Source organism: Pelodiscus sinensis, chromosome 7 (assembly GCF_052426305.1).
Source record: "Pelodiscus sinensis isolate ZL-2025 chromosome 7, ASM5242630v1, whole genome shotgun sequence".
Classification (NCBI taxonomy): domain Eukaryota; kingdom Metazoa; phylum Chordata; order Testudines; family Trionychidae; genus Pelodiscus; species Pelodiscus sinensis.
The window spans coordinates 51,297,806-51,322,677 of NC_143058.1; the positions used below are offsets into that span (position 1 = coordinate 51,297,806).

Genomic DNA, 24,872 nt, shown 5'->3' on the forward strand with positions numbered 1-24,872 from the left:
TGATCATTGAAAGCCTCATGTTTATAGGTAAATCGTTAATTTTTATTTTCCAGATTGCTTGACTTCCCAGACGCGCCTTAAACTAGCTGGCATGTTGGTAAGCAGCATTTCATTTGAAAATGTTACCAATTATATTTAAATCAGAATTCCTAAAGGTAAAATTCTGATGCTATCAAAGTCAATGGCAAACACCCTCTGAGCTCGGTGGGGCCAAGATTTCACCCAATAACTTTCAAACAGCTTGTTTTCAAATCAGTGTTATGTTGGAGAGCCATCTCATTACTGGAATTATGTTTAAAGGATTTCCTAAAATAGTTACATTACTATCAAAGTACTGTTGTGCAGCACTGTAAGTCTCCCCTTCCCCCCATCCTCTAAAAACAGTAGCTAATTGTTTCTATTGTATTTGCAGAAATTCTTCTAACTGTGAGTTTAAAAATAACACTCAAATTATTGCTCTTTTATTTCAGGAAGGCCTTGTTAATGTAGGCTGGATGGATTGTGCCACCCAGGGTGAGCTTTGTGATAATTTGGATATCTCATCTAGTACAACAGCATACTTTCCACCTGGAGCCACCTTAACTCATAGAGAGAAAGGAAGTGTTTTGGTATGAGTTGCTTTTAAAAAGTTTGTTTAATGTGGTGGTGGTGGTGATCAGAGTAGATTATAGACATTCATCAGTCAAACAAAATTGAGTTTGTTACACTGAGAAATTATTATTCTTGTTTATATTTAACTTATATGCTACTGATAAATTTGATATATAATGACCTATACCAAGGCAGGCAAACTTTTTCACCTGAGGGCCACATAGGGTATAGAAATTGTATATGGGATTGGGTAGGAGAGGCTATGCCACCACCAACTTAACAACCTCACAATCTCTCCCCAGACCCTCCAGGGCACCCCGGGACATATGCCTTCTGTTCAACCACCTCTCCAGGATCCCTACCCCCATGCAACTCGCCTGGTCCCCACCCCAGGATCGCCTCCCCAGACTCCATCCAAACCCCCACCCCTTGACAGTCCCCTATCTAAATCCTCCTCCTCCTCCTCCCCAGCTCCCTGTCTAGAGCATCAGGGCCGATGGCCTGGTGACTGCGCCACCCAAGCACTAGGGGACCTGAGGCTGCAGAGGAGGGGGCCAGAATGGGAGGGGCCAAAGGCTAGCCACCCGTGCTTACTGTGCTTCTTCGGAGTTGGGCTGGTTTACCTGGCAAGGATGTCCTGCTCCTGCTCCCACAGGAGCTTGGAGGGCCAGAATGAAGGGTCTGGCAGGCCTGATGTGACCCACGGCCCATAGTTTGCCCTCCTCTGATCTCAAACTCTCAAAGAAATATGATGTATTTGTGTCACCTGTCGCTTTGGATATATATTGTGTTGTGCTATCCTCCTATTCCCATATCATCTTGAACTCTTATTTCAGTTGTCTTGAGGTTAATAGTCTTACTTTATGCAAGAAAATCACCCATCTGAAACATGACTCTCTCTCTCTCTGATGCTACGACCACCTAAGCCCGTCTTCAAAAGTGAACCTGAAGAGAAAACAGTAATAACTGGAGCTACCTGAAATCCACCAGGATTGAGTTACTACTACTTATGCTTTTCCTGATCTTTGCAAAATTACAGAAATCTGCTGATCTGAATTGTACAAATAAAATAGAGATATGTTGCCAAAGAAAGTATTTTGTGAGTTGAGGCCATGACTTTGTTTTAGCTCATTCTGACTCATTCAGATACAGCTTGGTATTTTGTGGTTTAAGTGCAGGAGATGGGAAGAAAAGCAGTGTGTGACAGTCAGTGGGATTTAGGCTTCTATGTGCCTAAATCACTTTTGGCAAGGAGACTCTGGCATTGTAACACTGAGCACAGTAATGCCTCCCTACATTTTAAAATGTGGGTCTAAAAGAGCAAACTGCTTTGAGTGTAGTGTTCTTGTAACATCAATTAAAGGAAAGTCTGAATAAAATAACATGTCATTTAACAGTTTTCAGTTGATGAATGGAGACTAGTCAGGTAAATTCTGTTGAAGAATGCTAATCAGGTTAATGTTTATACATTTTATATAATTAGAGTGACTTTGTCTCTTCTAGTTTCTTGAATCCTTGGATGCCAAGGAGATATATTTGGAAGTAATGCAGCATCTTCCAGATTTTGAAATGCTCTCTGCGGTCTCATTAGAGGTAAAGTTTAAAATAAATACAGTTAAATAATTCTGATTTTAAGTTTAAAAGACCATCTTCAGCAAAATAATCTCTTGGTTTTTAAGTTTTCACCTCACAAACCATTCTTAAAATTACTGTAACCAAATATCTTTTGCTTACTTGTTAGGCAGCTCTTTATTTGTATTGAGTTTTATTGTTTCCTTATTTGCAATTGAGCCTTTCATTCAGCAACTGGGGAAAAGAAGCGTATATTAAACAGGAAAATTTGACTAAACCACAAAATAACTCAGGATGGTATAATACTAGGACTACTTTTTTTTAATTGACTACATTCCTAGTGGACTGTTTCAGTAACTAAATCTAGTGTCATTGATATCCAAATAATTAAAACTATTGAATGGGTTTTATGTTTTAGAGTGTAGCTAAAGTACGGCCTGGTCCACACTAACAAGGTAAATCTATCTAAGTTAGGTTAGTCAGATTACACAAGCTACCTAATTTAAGTCAATATAGCTTAAATCATTTTACAGTGATCTCTATACTACACTTTATTGATAGGAGATGCCCACACATTGATGCTTCTGCCTCTCTAGGAAGTGGACTACTGAACACGGCAGGAAAGCACTTTCCTATCATCTTACCATGTCTTCACTAGGGCTATGTCTAGACTGCAAGCCTCTTTCGAAAGAGGCTCTTTCGAAAGAGCGCGTCTAGACTGCACGCGGAATTTCAAAAAAGCAAGCCGCTTTTTCGAAAGAAAGCACCCAGTGAGTCTGGATGCTCTCTTTCTAAAAAGCCTGTTTGCTGTCAAGAATGCCTTCTTTCGAAAGAGCACTTTCGAAAGAAGGCGTTCTTCCTCGTGGAATTAGGTTTACCACCGTCGAAAGAAAAGCCGCATTCTTTCGATTTAATTTCGAAAGAACGCGGCTGCAGTCTAGACGCAGGTGAAGTTTTTTCGAAAAAAGGCTACTTTTTTCGAAAAAACCCCTGAGTCTGGACACAGCCTAGGGTTGCTAACTTCTTGCATGCTGCATTGATTGCAGCAGTGACAATTTAACCAGTTGTTTAAAGACAAGCCCCCAGCATATGTCTCTTTTGATTAGGCTAATAATATTGTTTCCTGAAAGTGGTTCTTTAATGTGTTGCCAGCAGCATTTTGCAGCCCATGATGTTAAAGCTCTGATTTAACTGTTAGGATGCTTTTACTGTGTTTTTAGGATATCAACTTGTTATTAAGTTACTTGCTGTGACAATTATATAAATAAACTAAATATTTCCCATCATACTGTTAAATATGAATTGTACTATGGTAAATGAAAAAAAATGACTTCACTTTACTGTGGCTATTTTGGTTAATGTTGAATGCTACATTGGCTCCTGAACAACTGAAATCTGCGTATCACTGCTTTAAAAGAGAGTATGCAAAGTTTAGCACTTCTGAACTTTTATGAGGGAAGCAAATTGGAAACAAGATTAAAAAGGTGTATAAAGTAATTTTATTTTCTCTTAAAGTGTTGCTCAGTTAAAAAGCTAGTAAATGTGTAAAGTTTTGGAGAGCAATGCAATACAATTCTATGTGTATTGGATACAGATTTAGGTCTGGTGAATTTTTAGCAATTTGACTTATGACTGAAAACATGGATTTAACTTTCACAAATGATAGAATCTGGAAGCTAAGCATTTCTCTCTCATTTGCTTTCCATTTTAAGGCCCACTTGGCTCATCACCGGTGGCTGGTTTTCTTTCAGTTTGGTGAGAATGACAAGTCGAATGTGCATGAGTTTAAAAAATTGAATTTTCTACTTAAAGATGAACATATTCAGGTAAGAATACATTTATTTAGCATCAGGGTTTCTAGCTTCTCATTAACAAGCTGTTTCATGTTATCTTCCTTATTATTCCCTATCAGTTGTAAGTTCTAAAACAGATTTTGCTCACAGCTGTGTACATCCGGGATAATTCTATTAATTTCAGAACAAAATCTGATCCATTAAGTAGAACTTGAATATGTGAAAACAGGAAATAGCTACCTTAATCTACCTTGCTGTATCACTGATCCATTGGATAGGTTATTCCTTCTGTAGGCCACAATTTTCAAACTTGGGTGTTCAAAGTTAGGCACGTAAACCCAAGTTACATGTCTAAATCAAAACGATTTTCACAGTACTGAGCATTTGCAGCTCCCATTGAATTTAATTATATCAAATGTGTGTCGGAGTGGATTTAGATACCTAAATATGGGTTAGGCATTTGTATTTGAAAACTGGCTATAGCCCATATTTGCCTCATTTTAACAGTTACATTTGATATGTACGCACCACATCTAGTGTAGTATTTCCTTACAGAAGATGAAGACATTTTTGCCTCAAACAAAAAAGTCTTGCAAGTCTTGAACAGTATTTTAAATATATTGCCCCTCTCCCCCCAAGAATTTAATAATTATACTATTTGTGCCTGCTTGAAGCTGGAAATAAACTAACTTCCATTCTTAAAAGTAATTTAAAAAGTAGTTCTTGTGTTCCCAGGGGAAGTTTAATTATACAAAGACAACAGACATACAATTTTCTAGTTAAATTCTAGTAATTTACTCTGCTAAGAGCAGAATTTTGTCTAGTATTTCTCTCAGGTGCCATATTCTCTCGATATTTTATTTGGAAGAAATTGGATTATTCTAGTTTCTATTCCCTAAACCAGCTTTTGAAATAAGAATTAGTAGTGCCTTGCTATGTTGCAATGTTTAATTGGTTTTTTAGAAGCTTTTCTCTAATTGTGTTTACAATACATACATGCATGTGAATTCTATTACTCATTAAACATCGTATCAGCCATAAAACTGATCAAAGAACACTACCACTTAAAAAAAAATTGCATTTATAGCGGACAAGAAGAATCCTTTTGGAAGAGCATGTTACATCAACTTTCCAAATATAGTAATATAAATAAATGAGATTTTCTTATATTACGGTTTGTTTAATAGGTTGGAAAGTTTGACTGCCTTTCTGCACCAAGTGTCTGCAGTAATCTGTATGTCTATCAGCCCTGTCTGGCAGCCTTTAAAGGAAGGGGAACTGAAGATTATGAAATTCATCATGGTAAGGAAAACTGACAGAAGTTTTAAGATCGTGTGTAATTTTTTTAGATGAAGTCTTTTGCAGACTGAATTTGTTTCTCAGAGCAATTGTTTTCACAACTCTAATAACATGACATAATTTTGCTCTACAATTGCCTTTTGACTTGTTATATATTATTCTGAAATGTTTTTTTTTCCTTCTGTAAGCAGTCCTCAAACCCCAAAGGTTATCCTCCTACTTGTTCACTTTTTAGTACGCACTCTATTTCAAAAACGTCATTATAGCCTTGGCAGAAGTAGCTGAAAAAATGACATAAGGCACACCCTTCCCCATATGCTGCTTGCACAGTGCTTTTGGCTTCAGAATCTTGGGACCCAATCTCTTACTTTACAAATATCAACAGAAAGCACAGCAATAAAACTCACTAGTCCATATGCTGATTTCACATTCCCCCACAGTTGTCAAATTATGGAGTAAAAATACAACTCTTCACAGGTGCAGCTCTCCTCTTTTCCTGTAAGTGCTTCACAATGCCTGGTCACAGTGGCTTTCTGCCTGGAACTCCATGGCTACGTCTAGACTGGCATGATTTTCTGCAAATACTTTTAAAGGAAAAGTTTTTCCGTTAAAAGCATTTGCGGAAAAGAGCGTCTAGATTGGCACAGAGGCTTTTCTGCAAAAGCACTTTTTGCAGAAAAGCGTCCTGTGCCAATCTAGGCACTGTTTTGCGCAAGAAAGCCCCGATAGCCATTTTCACCATCGGGGCTTTTTTGCGCAAAACAGTTTTCAGCTGTCTACACTGTCCCTTTTGTGCAAAAGCATTTCTGGGAAAGAGCTTTTGCCCAAACGGGAGCAGCATAGTATTTGCACAAGAAGCACTGATTTCAGACAGTAGGAAGTCAGTGCTTTTGCGCAAAATCAAGTGGCCAGTGTAGACAGCTGGCAAGTTTTTCCGCAGGTGCTTTTGCGGAAAAACTTGCCAGTCTAGACACAGCCCATGTGTATGCATTCTGTCTATGTATTGGGCAGCCTTAGAGCAATACCTGCAATATCATGGATTTCCACTGTCTTCACCGGGCCTTGGTTAACAGCTGGGATGATGAGTCCACACTGTCCCCAGCCCTGAATTTTCCCAAATGGGGAAACATGCATTTAAAACTTAATCTAGAAATTTTTAGTTCAAGTCTTTATGTAAAATGGCCTCTCTCATATACAGTCTTCCAGCAAGATGGTGGCCAATCCTCTTCTAAGTTAGAGTCTGTCCTAGAGTCCCAAAAAGTTCTTGTGCTTTTATCTTAGGTAAGAGAGAAATCAGGGTTCCTGCGCCTTTCTTTTTAGGACATTGAATCTTTGAAATAGATTCTTCTGAAGGAGACCTCTTTCCTGCAAAAAATAAATCAATAAATAAAGTTGATCCATAACGATGTGAGGAAGGTGATAAAGGAGGAGGAAGCACTTTGCTTGCTCTTCTCCCATTTGAGTTTGCTAGAATGCAAATTGTTCTATCCCTGCCATTTTCTCCCCCTAGTATCTTCAGGATGCTGTTCATTACTAATATGTAAATTGAAGTTAACACAATTGTTTAGCATAGACCTGTTTAATAATGTTTCCCAGGCAGAGCTGTGTGGTTTTGAACATGTGCTAACAATATTAATTCCCCAGTATAACTTTACATATAATATTGCTACATACATTTTAATATGTTGTTATTAACCCGAGTTAGTTTTCAAATGTGACAACTCAAAAGACATACATCCCACAAAAACTATTACATTAGTGTGTAGTGTGTGAATACAGGGTTGATTTCAGTCACCGCCGCATAGCCACTTTTGCCATATATGCATAAATCCTCCAAAGCTCACAAGTAAATAATTCCAAACCTACATATTGAAGTGTCTCCTTGAAAGAACTCTGAAATACTATAAAAGATTTAGATACAGACTTGGGACAGAAATTGTAGACATTTTATTCACTAAGAATTTTCTCATCCAAATGTCCAGCATGAACTGCCTTATTTGTTTCCTACACTGAGTAAACGAGTGGTGAGGTAAGATGGTAGCTCTACAGTTTATTTAATTTAATAAGACCTTATTCAAAGCCCACTGAAGTTACCTGAATTAATCCTGTTGACTTCAGTGGTTTGTGAATTAGCACCAGTGCGATCAATGACTGTTTGCGTTTACCAGCTCTTCAGCCTGATCTCTAGCATAACATTCATAATAAGATAAACCATACACTGCTAATGAAATATGCTTCTGTTTTTGGTAAATGAATATTGACTAATCATATTTTGGGGGTATTTTTAGGAAAGATGATCCTATATGACATAATTGCGTTTGCTAAAGAGAGTGTAAATTCTCATGTTATCACACTTGGGCCTCAGAATTTTCCTGACAAGGAGAAGGAACCATGGCTTGTTGACTTCTTTGCACCTGTACGTATTAGATTGGTATATATATATATATATATATATATATTTATTTTTTTTTGCTAAAACATGTAACTATTTTTGTTTTGAAGATGATATTCTATAGTATGAATCACCCTAATGATTTAATTGAAGATTGCACCATTCCTACATTACATGTTTTTATCCTTTATTGGAGTCTTGTTTGTCAGGACCACAAATTGTTCAATATACATAGACACGTGTGTGTGTGTATTCACATTTCTTCAGAGAACTGCTTACTGGAGAGTTGTGTGTTTATATGCTTTGCTTTAACAGTGGTACTATGATTTGCATTTTTTTAGTGGTGTCCTCCATGTCGAGCTTTGTTGCCCGAGTTGAGAAAAGCATCAAAGCACCTTATTGGTCAGCTTAAATTTGGCACATTAGACTGCACAATCCATGAAGGGCTTTGTAACATGGTAAGTGCAAGTAGTAAAAAGTCTTATTCAAGAAATGCCATTTTCTTGTAGTTAAAACTTTCAGAGCACATCCAAACAAGGTGCTCCATCATCAAGTCTTTTTTTCAAGGTAATAAACTATGTGGGTCTCTTAAAACAATGTTTAAACTTAAAATGTGTTTTTATAAATGCGAGTCTTGCCCTGACTTTCATATTGGTCAGGAAAGATTCGAATTCCAGTCCTTTTAGAGAGATAAATGAATGAGCACAGATGTAGTTACTCGTTCCAAATCTATTTACAAAATATACACTAGTCGAGTTACTGCTTTGAACATGGAGAGATAAACACAGCAGAAAAGGTTATGCTAATGGAAGCACCATTTTTAGAATGTCACAAAGAGTTCAAGTTCCCAGTCACAGCCTACAGCTGCTTTTAATTTGCATTGCTTTTGTCGTCAGTACAAATCAGGAATTTTGAAGGTCACAAGAAATGCAAGACTAATTTGTGTATTTAAGAAAGACCTTTCCTTACCATTTTTTGCCTTTATTAGACCTTTATTTTAATTGGTGGACAATTGAATTCAACTGATTTTTAAAAATGTATGCACAATTAACCTGGATATGGGCCAACTGAGAGCCTTAGAGTTGCCATCAATGTACACTGATACTGAAGGCCTTAAATCATGGAGGAATGTAGGTTTACAGATAGCAAAATGAATATACAGTCATTAGTACTGTACAAGCTGTTTTACCTGATTGGGGAGAGGTACAGCTGAAAACTTTAAATAAAGATTTTTGGTTTATTTGGGGGGGGGGAGGGGGACTGGTCAGAAGACTTAGGAAAAGCTGGAGTTTTGTTCCCACAAGCACAGTGAAAGTAGTGCTCAGTTGCTTTTGAACTCCAACAGTACATCCTCTTAAACAAACCAGCATCTTTAAGTTACAGTGGGAGAGGTTTAGGTTGGATATTAGGAAAAACCATCCTTAGAGGTTTTTAAAGTCTCAACTTAAAGCCCTGGCTGGATTGATTTAGTTGGGATTGGTCCTGCCTTGGGCGGGGGGCTGGAATTGATGATCTCCTGAGGTCTTTTCCAGCTCTGATTCTTTGATCCTTTTCACTATGAATTAGGGTTTGGCGATCCCAATCCATAGTCTTCTCTAGGTCTTCCAAATTCTCAGGTATCAGAATCCAAGAAATCAGAGATGCATGGCTGGAAGGGACGATGTCATCTAGTCTTTACCCTCCCCTCCCCACACACGTACACAGGCAAAATTAAGTATATGGTATAAATATTTGAGTTGTACTGTGCAAAGCAAATTGACTAGCAATAGTATGAACCCAGTGGTGCTTATTGTATTGGCAGCAAACCAGAACATTCTTTATAATGTGTTTTGTTGTTGTGTTTTTTGATAGCATAACATTAGAGCTTACCCAACAACGGTTGTGTTCAACCAGTCCAATGTTCATGAATATGAAGGGCATCACTCTGCTGAACAGATTTTGGAATTTATAGAGGTATGTGACTCACGTTATGACAGTGTCAGTCACTGAATTCACACTGCCTTCAAAGGCAGCTTTTTTTTCTAACCAGCTATCCTAATAGAACTACCTGATATTCATAAAATGATGGAGTGAGGGGTGATTATCTTGGGTGAGGAAGGATAGTCTCCTGAGTATTAGTCTGGAAATTCGGAAACCTGGATTCATTTCCCTGCTTTGCTACGTACTTTTTCTGTGACCTTATGCAAGTCCTTGGTATGTCTCTGCCTCAGTTCCCCACTTGTCAAATGGGGTTAATAACCTTATAGGGAGGAGAAATACATTCATTATCAAGAGTGCTCAGATTGTGGTACAGAATATATGAACCTAAGCTTGCAAGTAATTGTATCACCTTTGTGAAATAAGGTACAAATCTCTACATTCTGAGTCTATTCTTCAGAAGTTGTTAATTTATTGGATTTTTGATTTATTGATACTTAGAGAAACAAGCTTCATAAGTGAGATGAGCATGATAACATTACATAGTCAGTTTGTATTTGATAACATGGCATAAGGATAATTTCATCATGTGTCAAATGTAAGTCTCATTATTTTTGTATTTTAGGATCTCATGAACCCTTCGGTGGTCTCCTTAACACCAGACACTTTCAGTGCACTTGTTAAACGAAGAAAGCGAGATGAAGTCTGGATGGTTGATTTCTATGCTCCTTGGTGTGGGCCTTGCCAGGCTTTAATGCCAGAGTGGAAAAGAATGGCCAGGGTAAAATGGAACTCACATTCCAAGTTTTCAAGTGTTCTACTTAGTAGAAATATTGAGCTGGTTCAATAAACTGACCTGAGAAGTTACCATAAGTGGAAGATTAGTGATTAATTTTAAACAATTAAATAAAATCATCCAAAGCATAGGACTTGGTTGTGGTGAGGGACTTCAACTATCTAGACATTTGTGGGGAAAATAATGCAGCAGGGCACAGATTATCCAGCAAGTTCTTAGAATGTATTGGAGACAATTTTTTATTTCAGAAGGTGGAAAAAGCTACTTGGGAGTTGGTTGTTCTAGAGTTAATTTTAACAAATAGGGAGGAACTGGTTGAGAATTTGAGAGTAGAAGGCAGCATGAGTGAAAGTGGTCTGAAATGGTAAAAGTTCATGATTCTAAGGAATGGTAGGAGGATAATTTATTATAATTATTTGTAGTTAAAGTAGCACCTATAGGGTCAAATCAAGATCTTGTTCTAATTTCAAAATATACATAATATAAACATTAATTTTAATCTTTAAAGAAAAGGGACTAAAATGTTCCTTATAGGGCTTTTCAATTTTTTTTATTAAATAGTATTTAAGATGTTTTAAGTCTGATTTTCAGTGATCTGAACTATACATGCTTCAGAATTTAAATCTGTGCTTACTTTGCGTGGCCTTTATATGTAGTCATTTGCATAATAGTATTACAAATCTTTGATTTCTGTGCCAGTTAGCAGTGTGTATAGACTAATCATGGTTCTAGACATGTAGAGTATGACTTGGGCTGTGTCCAGACTCGAGGGTTTTTTCGAAAAAAGTAGCCTTTTTTCGAAAAAAACTTCTCCTGCGTCTAGACTACAGCCGCGTTCTTTCGAAATTAAATCAAAAGAACGCGGCTTTTCTTTCGACGGCAGAAAACCTAATTTCATGAGGAAGAACTCCTTTTTTCAAAAGTGCTCTTTGAAAAAAGGCGTTCTTGAATGCAAACAGGGCTTTTTCGAAAGAGCGTCCAGACTGCCTGGGCGCTCTTTCGAAAAAGCGGCTTGCTTTTTCGAAAGTACCGCTTGCAGTCTAAACTCTCTTTTTCGAAAGAGGCTTTTTCGAAAGTATCTTTCAAAAAAGCCTCTTTTGAAAGAGGCTCGCAGTCTAGACATAGCCTCGATGAAAATCAAACACCAGATTAGCAGTTATACGAACCCTTTTTCCAAACCAAAGTGATGTTAAGTTAACAACCCATTCACACGCCAATGCCTTCAGTGCATTAGAAATCGCATTGCAATGCTTAGAGAGACAAAAAGAAAGTAATGTAGTGCACCATGCAGCAACTTAGTCACTAATTGAGATGTTCATAAAATTTGATGTTCTGATTATTATGAATGTCTCAATCTCCAGGTTTTTTGTAAAATAAGGGTTCTATTGCATGCATAGACTCAATTACCACAACAAACAAAAGAAAGGAAGAAAAAAATTATCAGCCTTTTCCATTTTGCTTACTTGAGAACTCAAGAGATGAGGACTGCAATAAATGTTGATGTCCAAATTCTGAAGTATGCATCTTGGAAAGAGATTCATATGCCATGACCTAACTTCAGTGTGATCCCAGAGTGATTTTACTGACTAGGAAATGCAATATTTGTTTCTTTTTCAGTTGTTAAATGGATTAATCACTGTTGGCAGCATGGACTGTCAAAAATATTTTTCTTTCTGTCATCAAGAAAATATACAGGGATATCCTGAAATAAGACTCTTCCCTCAAAAATCAAATACAGGTCATCATTACTAGTAAGTAAATAACTGCCTAAAGTTGAAAAATATAGCATGGTGTGTTTATACTATCTTCAGACTGTATTAAGGAGGAGTTAGGGAGGGAAAATAGTATCTTTCAAATGGTAAGTCAAAGCTATGGGAAACTCATAAGTCTTTGAGTATGATATGAATGATTTTATTCTCACGCATTGAGATTTTCAGTTCTGTAACGTGAAAATAATACAATAAATTAATTTAATTTTTTTAATGTTTAGGATTCCTTTGTTTTATTACCAAGGTAACGGGAAGTTTTCATAGCAGCATATTTATTAATAACAAACATGAATTATATAACTTCGAACAACTTGTTCTTTACCAAGTCAATGGCTAAATAGGTAGTTAAGACAGAACAGTGCCCTAGACTCTTAAATTATCCGGGGTGTGTGTCTTCTGCAAAAAAAAAAAAAAAAAAAAAAAAAGACATCAATAGTTCTGACTCACTGTGCATACATTAGTGGTACCTCACACATCCCATGAGCTCTTTCACCATACCATTTCTTTGGGACAATGACAGAAAAATGTTTGAGTGGGGGTGGGGGAGAACTACTGCTACAGAAAGTGAAATCTGGCCATTTTAAAAAAAATTGTAATAATGCTCCTATTCTCTGATAGCTTTGTAACATCAAATACTTACATTTCTGACCCTACCCGATACCTCAGCAGCCAAATAGACTATTGAAGAAAGAGTAAACTGAATTGGGAAAGGCTAATTATTTGTATAACTGAAGTGTTTCATCAAATGCTCATCGATAGTCCAACAGTCAAAGCTTCATGAGCATATATGGCACTCCTTAATACAGTCTACATAATTTACTATCTGGGATGCAAGTTGATTTTTATTCCTTTTATATAAATCTCTCCCCAAACACTGAAATTCAACCAAAAAAGATATTTTGTTTTCCTTTTTGGGAAGAGAAAAAGTTACCTTTAATAACGTCAAATTTTGCAGAAAGCATGATTTTGTAATTAAGAAATGTGTTAAAATATACTCTGGGGATAAATAGTGCCCCGGAAATAAATGTCATTAAGAATTGAGTTAGACTGGACTATTAATTTATATTTGTGTGTAAAACCCGCACACAGCCCATGATTATTAGTTTCACTAATTTCTGTGAAAAATTCCAGTGAAGGATGGTTTTTTAAACAATCCCCTACAGGACTTGCCGTTCAAATAATACACTAAGTAGCTTGTTTTCATTGGCTAATGGAGACAAATACAGAAGCTAATAGAATGAAAACAAATTAATTGTAAATATTTCTATTGTAATAATCAAATGTTCTCTGTAAGACAGGTTACAATTGGGATTTTTACTGAATTGTGTTTTCCACTTGAGCATGTGCTATTTTCTTGTCCCACCTGTATTAGATTTAGCAAATTTATCTGGAAATATTACCAGAGACATAATGTTCACTGGCATTTTTACCTGACAAAAGGTCAATTTGACTGACGTACTAAATTTACCTTATTCTTCTTTTAATTTAACATAACATAGGATTGATCTTCTCTTTATGTTCCAGTTCTTTACAATGTGTATCATTGACTTTTATTACTCAGATTTGAAAATAGCTTTTTTGCTATGTAAACTATAGTATAAATATATTCTAGAACTTATGAATTCAAATGAATTGCATATTAACCTTTGTGAATAAATTATCTTGTGAATAAATTATCTTGTTCATATTTAACACCACTACATAGTCTTTCAAACCTATTCAAGCTATTGTGTAATTAGTATTTTCTTGTGTATTTTCTCATAGTAGTTACAATGGCTGGCGCAGGGATTCATATTCATTAAGAAGCTGGGCACTTGGGTGAGTTACTATATCGAAATTTGTTCACAAGCCAATGGTTGTGTCTAGGAGAAGCTGGCACCTAGAAACAGCATTAGATGTGCCTAGATAGATTGATATGTTGCTTCACAAGTCAGATTCAGTAATTTCTATACTATGTTGGCATAGGCCAGGGGTGTCCAAACTTTTTTCAAAGAGGGCCAGATTTGATGAAGTGAACATGCGTGAGGGCCGACCATTTTGCCTGACATTCTTTGAACCATTAAAATTAAATGCAAATTAACTATTTTATGCAAAGTTTATTGCAAACGGCATACTTTTCATTTCGTCACATGGATGACAAATCTAAACAGGTGTTAAATCACTCTGCCTTTCATATCTGAAGGCCAGATGAAAAAAAAATCCAGGAAGCTGAAATATATGTCAGGAACATTGTAAAGTACATTACATATTATTGGTAATAAAGGTTGTCTGTCAACTTTTAAGTTCAAAAAATATGAACAGGAACATAACACCAAGTATACATGTTGTGTCCAAATATATTTATAACTGATTTAGACCAACTGACTAACTGAGATTTTACAATGTATTCATCTCAATACATATGGATTCGTTGGGGGCCATAAAAGATCGATATTGCCAAATTACCTGTGGGGCCGTATTAAACCGGAACACAGGCCGCAATTGGCCCTCGGGCCAGACTTTGGACATGCCTGGCATAGGCCTTAATAACATTGCTTAGAGAAGGTATTCTTAGCTTCCTCCGACAGTGAAGGCTGTGTCACTTTTCTGAAGCCACATCTGAGGCTGTACATTATTGTAGCCTCAGAACACAGGTCTTTCACTTTATAGATTCAAACTAAGTACCAGGTTCAAGTCTTCTGAAGGAAAAAAGATGATACTTCCATTTAGCAGATAAGACCATTCAAATTGAATGGACAGTTTTTTGCTCCACCCCTTCCTCATGCTCAGATTACACACTATCCTAAGTTTTTGGTTTGAGAATAATGAGATAATGCTTAGATGTCTATATCTCGTGTAAACTAAAGGGTTTTTCAACCAGAGTTGTTGACTCGAGTCCTACAACTTGAACTCGAGTCCAACTAAAGTCGCCTAGGTGATTCAACTCGGGTTCATTGTTTGACTTGGGACTCGATTTGAAACTTGCTAATTTTGTTAAATTGACTTGGTGAAAAAATTGTCCAAAAATGCTGATATTGATGGCTTGTCCAAAAGTAACTTGACGTTAATTTTTTAAATTAAGACTTGAGACTCGACTTGGGATTTGACTCGAAAGTGACTTTAGGGACTCAAGACGTGACTTGAGACTTGAACTGTAGTAATTTGAGATTCGACTTGGACTTGAAGAAAATACTGCTTTCAACATAATTGTATTATTTACATTTCATTTATTTACATTTCATTATAGCAGTTCCCTATTTTCTGGAAGATTCTAGTGTAACTGGAATTTAAATATGTAAAGGTTTTAATAAATATTTTCCCCTCTCCACAGATATTTACCTCAAGTTTCAGAAGATCTGACACCCCAGAGTTTCACAGAAAAAGTTTTGCATGGGAAAGATCATTGGGTCATTGATTTTTACGCTCCTTGGTGTGGCCCTTGCCAAAATTTTGCTCCAGAATTTGAGATGCTAGCTAGGGTAAGTTTTTAACTTATTAACACCACCAGTTAGTTTTCTTCTGATGAATAGTAATAATACCTACTTCTTTATAATGCTTATCAGTAGACTTACTGTGGCAGTTATAAATTTTAAATCATGCAGCAGCATGTATATTTTAAAACTATAAATCTTATGGCATTTCTGCACAGCGAGATACCAAGCAGCAAACCAGGGTGTGAATCTACACTACCTACTGCCACATAGTAATTCATTATGTGGGAAAGCTTTTTATTTCCCTTCATTTCCTCAGTACCATTAGGTACTTGCATATGTGATTGGAGAGAAGTTCTTCTCTAAACTTAGAAAAATCACATCATTTCTTTAAATTTTTAAGTTTTTATTTATAGGTATGTGTGTTACACAATACCGAATGTATCTTCATTACCTCTGCAAGGTGGGCAAGTATCTTATTTTACATATAAGGATGTGTGGCATAGGCAGCTTCCGGGACCTGTTCAAGGTCAGAACCAATTATTGCAGAACAGAGAAAAACCGTGCTCTTGCCTTTCTTTGGCATATAAGAAAGATGTCCCAGTAGTTATGTATTCATAGGGAGACAAACTGGTGCCCACAATGCCTAACTGAGCTCCAAAGACAACACACAAATTGGGAGGTTTGCAGGGATGAAATTCAGTACTATGCCTTTCAAAAGGAGCAGCACAGAATGTGCAGACCAAGGAAAGAGAAGGCTAACGTAGCTTTAAGCTACTTTTGCACCCTCCTGATTCAGGAATGTTGTAGAAGATGCAGTGACTCTAGCAGAACTCGAACAGTTCTTGGGGGTATGTCTTATTTACAGTAGTCTCTGGGGCTGCCCTATGTGCCACAGAACTATTTACTGTGGTGCCACCATGGACACATCTCTTCCATATCCCTGGCACCCATGTCCTTGCATTGAGGTTTAGTAGGGGGTACTCAAAGCTGCTTTTATGAATGTTTGTCTGTGCTTGTAGCTCTTATCCTAGATCTTTCAGTTTGATAGGTGTCATTCAAGTCCCTGTTTGTTTACAGTTTCTTTGAATCTGAGTAAAAATTTTGCTTTTCTATTTTCACTCCATTTATTAAGAGTGTTCAAATCATTCAAATCGCACCTCACCCCCTTGTTCTGCCCATGCTGAAACCTACACCACCATATTCTCATTGACATTTTTAGCATTTTGGGTAGATTAAAGCTCACACTGGTACAGCTACATAAGCTGCATATTACACCCAAATTGCAATGTAAACATAGCCCAAGTCTCAATGAAAATCAACAAGATTTATTCTTCAGAGCACCTGCATTAGCTTTAAAACTAGGACTTCAGACAGTTTTTTAAAAATGTTACCCTTTTATCTATACTTGGTGTATTCTATACCATCCTTCTGTTGTGTGTTTTCCTACAGTGCCAATTTGTCACGTGGACATCTTGAAGTTTGTTTACAAAAAATCCCATTAAAATAAGCAATTTTCTTTTTCAGACTATTAAAGGAAAAATAAAAGCTGGAAAAGTTGACTGTCAAGCTTATGGTCATACTTGTCAGACAGCTGGCATCAGAGCCTACCCTACAGTTAAATTTTATCCCTACGAAGGAGCAAAGGTAAAATATTAGTTTAAATTGTGTGAACCAATGAGGGGAGGTTCTGCAGCTTAACTGGTCTAGATCCACTATTATTTAAGATTGGATAGTGCTTAATTTTATACTAGAAATTAAATGTTCAAGTTTTTTATTTCTGATTCTATCAGCTTTTTCCCCTAACCTAATCTTTCTAAAGGAAATGAAACACTAAAAAATATTGGTGTCTTTTTAAAGATACTTGGAATTACCATAGCAGGAAAAATGTAATGAACTGAGAAATAGTCCTTGTAGCTAATGATGAAGGAAAGGAAGCTGCTATCTAGACAACTTAACAATGAAAAAAATAATTTTACAGCTAACTGGGTACTCCATTTTTCATTTAGTGAGAAATTACACAAGTTTCCCACTCCTAAATGGAATGAAAGCAGTAAATTTTAAAATATCCTGTAAAATAAAATGTAAAGTATTTTTGGTCCAGTTGAAATGCTTTGCTTCGATGAAACAGAACATTTCATCCAAAAGTTTGGTTTTGATTTTGTATTATAAAAAAGTGAAGCAACGCTGGGTCAAAACAGAGGTTTTGAGATTACATATTTGTTTTCTTTCCAAATTAACTTCAGTCAAAACTGACATTTCCACAAAATATCATGCTTTTGACAAATTGACATTTTTAGCAGAAAAAAATAATGTACTTTTCCCTCCCCCCTCCTTGTTTTCAAAGAAAAATGTTCTTGGAGAGCATATAGACAGCAGAGATGCAAAGAGCATAGCTGATCTTCTGACTGAAAGATTAGCAGTTATTCAAAATAAAGGAAAGAGAAAAAAATCTCCTAGAAACAAGGTATGAAATGTGGGCTTTGTCTTTTGTGAAGACATTTTAGTGTAAAGAACAGCTGTTTCAAGAATCTTGGTAGCCTGTCATCTTTTGTCTATAAAATGTTGTATTTTTTTATATGCAATCTTGGGCTAGTTACTAGGGATGTTAGACAGTGTAATGAATAATCGTGTAACCTCATGAAATAGTGGTTACATGACTATTCAATAGTCCCAGCAGCTAATGTGCTCCCACTCCCAGCGAACCCCCTGCCATCCCGCACTGTTGTGTGTCTATCAGAAGCAGCAACGCAGGGTGGAAGGCGGGACCCAATTTAAAAACCGGCTTCCCACGCAGACTGGCTCCTGCCTGCTGCCCTGAGCTGCTGCCTCTTAATACAGAGGCGGCAGCACCGAGTGGCAGCAGTCCCTGTCCACAGGGAACTCAGACCACGCCACAGACAGGGGTTGATGCTACGGAGCAGCCTCTGTCCACGGCAGGCCCAGGCCTCCGTGGACAGAGGCTGCTTTGTGACAGCCTCCACTGCCCCCCCCCCCATAGATGCGGGGGGGGGGGGCAGAGGGAGGCAGGTGGCACTGAGAAGTTGGTTCTGAGGGGAAACCAGCTTTTAAGAGTGCTTCCCACAGCTCCTGCCTGCCCCTCCCCCCACTGCCTCTCTAGTCAACACTCATGGGGAGCCTTCTTGAAAACAGGCTCCCACCTACACCCTTCACCCTCCGCACTGCTACCACTATTAGAGGCAGCAGCATGGGGAGGGGCAGGTGGATCTGGTGCTCATAGAGATCTTGCTTTTAAGCCAGCTTCTCGTGGGCACTGGCTCCTGCTTCCTCACCTCTTGTTATCTCTGATACAGAGGCATTGACAGGAGGGGAGTGTGTGCAGTTGTTAAGATTAACTATTAAGCCCAGGCTTATAGATTAATCATGCAGTCATCTACATGTTGACATACTTACTAGTTACCATTTTTACTGAGCCAGCATTTCTGCTTTGTGGGTAAGCACAGCTAAGTGCAATGTTGTTGTGTCAGAACCAGTTACAGTGCCCTCCTGGAGGCCCTTTTTTGCACCATTCCTGTCAAAGTTTAATGCAATATAAACTCTCATTTTGTGTAACTAGACTTAGCAAATCCTGGGTTGATAAACTGAGGGATACACTCATTTATAACCCTTCATTAGTATTTATGCTGCATTTTATGGACCTGAGTCCAGCCACCCATATCCCAGACTTCCTAGTGCCTTCCCAACACCTAACCAAAATGTGGCTTCTCTAGCCCTTTGCTAGTGGTGCAGTGAGGACTTGACTGTCCAGAGGACAAGGAATGTTGGCCCATGGTATTCTGGGAAATTTTGGCAGTTTCCAATAGCATGAGTCCAGCGGGGCTGTGTCTACACTGCAGAGTGATAGAATTTGAACACTGGATTCCGACATGACTCAGGAACAGACCCTCCATCCCATGGAGTTCTGGGACCATAAGTAAATGTGAATTGTTTGTAGGAGGAAGTGGGAACTAAGCTTGAGCCTGAGTTTGAGTCCTGTGCTTACATTGAAAGTTAGGCTTACCCTGAGGCTGGAAGAGTTTGCTAAATGTTTATCCAGCCAAGTTACAGTGTTGAAGAGCTAGTGTAAGAATCAAATTGTAAAGAAAAATAATGGAGGATCAGTGTTTTGGATTGTAATTTTTATTTTATTATTACCAGGATGAACTCTAATATTGAAGAGGATACAATTCAGACTGTACCGAAGCTGTGAAAAACAGAAGGCACCATGATGAAAATAAAAGTTAGACTAATTTCATGATAGGAAAAACAGAAACTTTAGTTTGAATTCATGGACACCTTTGGAGAGGGAGTTTTTCTGTTTGCTGTGGAAGGATTCTAAGAATTTGGGAACAGGCTGTGCCTGTTCTATTTTCTGATATACTCCTAATCAAGGGCTTAGATAATAGTGGTGGCTAGCTGGTTTTCATCCACCCTCTGCATCCCGTTTCTTCCTACACATGCAACATACATGTTGCATTCAACCTGTGGACAAGTGTGCAATCAAGTCAGCCAAACTTGGGTTTTCACACAGCAGAATGCACTGTACCTTCCTGAACACTGAGGAATTGTCTGACATCAACGAGAAGGAAAAATAATCTTACCTCATGATGGAAGTTTAGTTAGGGGTTTTTATTTTATAGTGAGTCAAACAAACAGCCAGAAATAAAATAGATTTATAGAATCAGTCATCTTTGTTATAGTATATTGCTGCAGCTTACCAATTGAGGTGACAGAAGTTTTGAAGAGCTTTGTTTGGTTTTTTTATTCCTCTCTCCCTATATTAGGTTTTCAGAATTCAGTGTTTAACTCAGATACTTCTGTGGTATAACACAAATGTATCCTATACAGAATTTTCAGCTTCTTTCATAGTAAAAGTGTTCAAATTTATCTTTGCCTCAGATGAATTTGTGGGGCACACCTTTTAACTTGCTTTGACCACTGTCAGACCCTTCTCTCCCCCCTCCTCCCCAGATACACTTGAAGATCTTCATCATGAAATTTGGAACTAATTCATAGTGCATATTAAGTGCCTGCTGAATTTTGACTATTTCATAATGAACATTTAACTGTCTACTTGGACAATCTTATTTACTACATTTTCATTAACTCTCACTCTGAGGTGATTAAGATGAATTTTTAAAAGTTCTGTGTGCAACAAAAGATTCTATTTGCACCATTTGCACTTAAAGTTTAAATAGTTTTGTTTTTTACTCTAGTCCAAAAAACTGTGTGCTGTAAGTCAAACTTCTTTGAAAAGATCACGATCTTGATTTACTCTTTAAAAAATACAGATTAGACATTGCCAGATGAGCTTTTCTCCTTGTTTCCCCTCATCCACCCAACATTTGTATGATTGAACCTACTGTAATTACCATAATGAATATATCAGAAATTCCTAGACCTTCTGTCCTCACTAAGTAACTTATAGACACTTGCGGGAAAAAAAAAGGTGATGCTAGCCCATCTGAAGCACCCAATCACAAATATTTTACCCCATGTTTACAGATACTTATATTGCTTGCAGGATATCTAATGTACAGCCAGCCATTGACCCCCACAAAAAAAACCTTAATACATCTATTTATTTTATCGAGGAGACTCTTCCCACACTCAGGAGAGTATAAAATATATGACAAACTTTTGTCCCAGTCAGTACCTGTTTAACTGCAACCTCACTTCTCATATTCCATCACCTCTTACCTTTCCTCCAGAGGATGATATCATAGCTATACATTTTTGAATACTATTTTTGGAAATCCATCCCAGCAGAAACAGACGACTGGACAGTTTTTCTTGACTTGCAGTTTAATTATAGAAATTCTAGTACAATGAATTCACAGCATTCTTCTTGGTTAAAAAAATAAAAGCATAAGAACCTACTGACTTAGATGGATTGTAACCCTTCTTATTGCATAGGCTCTTAAGTAATTATACAGATTCAATAATATTCCCTCCCATGTTAGCCCTTCCAACTTGTATTGCTGATATGGAAGTATTGTGCCCATTAGAAGTATCTAGTTCACAGAATACCAGTATTTGGCAGCCAAAGAAGTCCACAACTATGAGACCTCAGCATGTAGAAGAGAAGAAATACAAATGGGCTATGAGAAGGCAATTGTGTGTAAGTAAATTTTAAAAATTATTTAAGATTTCATTTGAGATGAGGGCGGCTGTGTATAAATCTGTAAACATTCTTGCCATATAGCATACCTCAAACAGCATAATACCAAGACATGAAATTTAAAAAAATTGTATAAATTGTATTTTACAATTTTTAGAGATTTGGCATTAAAGGTTTTTCTTTTACCTTCCAATATATCTTTTTATGCTTATGATTAGAAAAATTACTATAGGATGCTGCATGTTTTCAAAGACTTTTGCAAGATTTTATTTGTCAACTGCATTGCCAGTTCTTAGTGTCAAATCTGGTCAGGTAGAAAGTCTAATATACTGCTATTTAAGGCACATTTACTTTCTGTTGCTAATATCGCAGATATAATTTTATGCTAGTAATCTGTAATTTAATCAGTAATTTAAATGCACTTTCCATGATACCTACAATAGCAAAGTCACTAAATAAGATCCAGATTCTGCAAACTGTAGGATATATTGTAGGATACTGGCAGTCAAAGTAGCATCAGAGAAGTATCAGTACTAGTCACTCTGTCATAGTGAAAATAGAGATGCTGAATAACTCCTTTAACAAAGTGGGAATGGAGAAATTTTTTCCCCAGGGAATTAAACTGCCAAATTTGGGATACCATATTGTCTTTAATATGGAAAAAGAGGCATTACAGAATAAACCATGTGTAGCTTGTGCAGTATTTACATTCTTTTAGAAAAATCTTCACAGTGACACACCTAACAAACCAAAATAAAGACCTGTTTATGTATGTAAAAAACTGGAAGATGAATCCCGATTTAGAATACAGTTGAATCTCCTGAACAAGAGTTTTCTGGATCAGGGAAGGTTGGGTGGGGGTGCCAGCCTCTCCTTTGGGCTCTTCTCCCTAGCTACCTGCCACTGTTGCTCCAGCCCTCTGCATGTGGCAGCCCCAGGAGCTCCAAAGGCAGCCCTGCAGGCATTTGGGGCCCTGTCAGCCCTGCCGGTGGCTCTGTAGACATTCATGGCCCACCAGCTGTGAGCTCTGCAGCCCCACCCCTTTCCTGGCCCCACAGTTGTGAGCCCAGCAGCCCACCTGCATGCTCGGGTGGGCTCACCAGCTGTGTGCTCTGTTCTCCCCTCTCCCACCATGGGCTTCCCATCCCAGCCAGCTGCAAGGGTTCTGGTACCCCCTCAGCTCTGCTCCCAGCCACTAGCAACCTCTGTGCTGGGGCTCTCTAGTCCAGCAACATTCATTGTCCTTCTGGACCAGAGAGGTTCCACCTGTATAAACTAGATGCTTTGACTTAAGGAACTCTTGAACATCACCTCTTATTTCCTCTGAAGAAACAGAAACAAAGCTTAAATCTTATCCCTCCTAACAAGCAACATTATTCCATCAGCATCATGGCTTTCTCTTTTCTCTGTGGAAGAGTTAGGACACCCAGCCCTGATGATTCTTCAACTGTTTCCTCTCTAACATTCAACACCCCTTTGGCTGGAGTCCATGAACTGTCTCAGTCAAGCCAGAGCACGACAAGCACTCTCCTGGGCTTCTGATGCTGAAAACACATGGGGGATTGAGTCAATGTTAAGCCTGCCAAATTTCTATATTACAGACAGCAAACTTAATACAGCTGAGATTCTTCCCTCCTCTTTCCCCACATCACAGAAGTGGGTTGCATGAAAGGTTGGACAGCATGTAGTGTAATGGTGACACATATGTAAGGTGTGCACGAGTTGTCCTAACAGAATTGGAGGTTTTGGAAATGTGGCTTTGGCAATTTTGAGTTATGTTTGCCTTAATCAGTATAGAGGTTTACCAAAGTTAGGGCCATGAAGCTAGTTAGCTGCAGAAAACTAAACTGTATCTCTGACTAAACTAATGTTTTGCTCTTTGAATCTTTACTGCTGAGATGACATATAAAGCAAGGAGGATCACAGGTTGATTTCAGGCAGGAGCTGACTTAGTTGCACATCTGGTTGAAAGGCTGTTTTGACTGCTAAGCAGAACAAGTTTAATACTATGGAGATCCAAGCTATAATCTTAAGTTTGATTTCTAAAACATATTTCAAGTTTAATTTTGGAAGCGCTATATTTTTGTCATTGTAAAATCAACCATCATTTCCTAATAAAATCTAAAACATCTTTATGTTTCAAAGTTTGGAGAGTTTGTGGCACAAAGATTACTCTTCTGCTCAAACCAGTTTAGAAAAGAACAAACAACAACAACAAAAAACTTTGCATCCTACATGAGAAGCCTGCCAACTTCTAATAGTCTTTTATGCCAACTATGCCATCAAGTCAGCTGTGTTGGAATCCATAATTACAAAATTTGTTTCCTTTATTTCTTTCTAAAGCACGTAGTACTTGAAACTAAACAAGTGATGCTCACATTGAAGGCCAGATTTACAGAGGTATTTGGTGTTTTTCAAAGAGAATTTGGCACCTAATCAGATTACGTACTTTTGTGAATTCCACCACACATTAATTTGTCTCTTTAGGTACCTAAATGCCTTTGTAAATCAGGGCCATTTTACCACTCACTTCTCTTCCCCTCTCCCTACTTGCTCCCAAAAAGGAGTTTATACATCGGTTATATGTAGAGATTCTTTACTTATTTTAAATATCCAAGTACATTACATCTTGTACAAATTCTCCAATTCCCAGATGCCACGTCTTCATAATTAAAATATTCATTTCTGAAACAAAGGAGTTTTAATATTACCTGAGAAACATATGAAACAAAGTAAAAGCTTCTTCAATTGATAAGTAATTCAGAATTTGTCAGCCTGAATATGGTGGTCGGATTACATGCAAGGTTCCCCCCTCCCCCCCCCCCGAATAATTTGACACAATTAAAAGGTCTTTTTAATTTAAACATGGAAAATGGATGAGGAAAACCTTTTCAGAACATTGGGATTGGGGGGAGGGTTGTATGGAAGCACAGATTATAGGTACACTATTGCAGTAATTTTCTATGCACAATAGATGCATTTGAAGGGCTACTATTAATGCTAGTTGCCAGTAGCGATATGGTTGGCTAGAAGTTTTCAAAAGAATATGGAGGAAGAAAATGAAATATCCTGTTGAGAATGTTATAATTATAGTTTTCCAGCTCACATAAATTATAATCAAGGCACCCTAACCATTATCCTTACATCTTACACCTCATCAGCAGTAAGGGAAAGTATTATATAGCTGCAGTGTGGGTGAGAAAGTTGCTGAG

At 37.6% G+C, this 24,872-nt stretch overlaps 1 protein-coding gene across 1 annotated transcript in view; it reads left to right on the forward strand.

The window, feature by feature from the left end:
- DNAJC10 (DnaJ heat shock protein family (Hsp40) member C10) overlaps nt 1–23,791 on the forward strand; it is a 40,374-nt gene extending 16,583 nt beyond the window's left edge. The window contains exons 9-23 of the mRNA XM_075933757.2: nt 54–97; nt 471–608; nt 2,095–2,184; nt 3,876–3,989; nt 5,144–5,258; nt 7,544–7,671; nt 7,989–8,105; nt 9,499–9,600; nt 10,190–10,345; nt 11,978–12,111; nt 13,894–13,947; nt 15,440–15,587; nt 17,067–17,186; nt 17,887–18,006; nt 19,698–23,791. Of these exons, the coding sequence (XP_075789872.1) occupies nt 54–97; nt 471–608; nt 2,095–2,184; nt 3,876–3,989; nt 5,144–5,258; nt 7,544–7,671; nt 7,989–8,105; nt 9,499–9,600; nt 10,190–10,345; nt 11,978–12,111; nt 13,894–13,947; nt 15,440–15,587; nt 17,067–17,186; nt 17,887–18,006; nt 19,698–19,709 (1,592 nt within the window). The 3' untranslated portion in view covers nt 19,710–23,791. The remainder of the gene's footprint in view (nt 1–53; nt 98–470; nt 609–2,094; nt 2,185–3,875; nt 3,990–5,143; nt 5,259–7,543; nt 7,672–7,988; nt 8,106–9,498; nt 9,601–10,189; nt 10,346–11,977; nt 12,112–13,893; nt 13,948–15,439; nt 15,588–17,066; nt 17,187–17,886; nt 18,007–19,697) is intronic.
- Nucleotides 23,792–24,872: the final 1,081 nt, after the last annotated feature.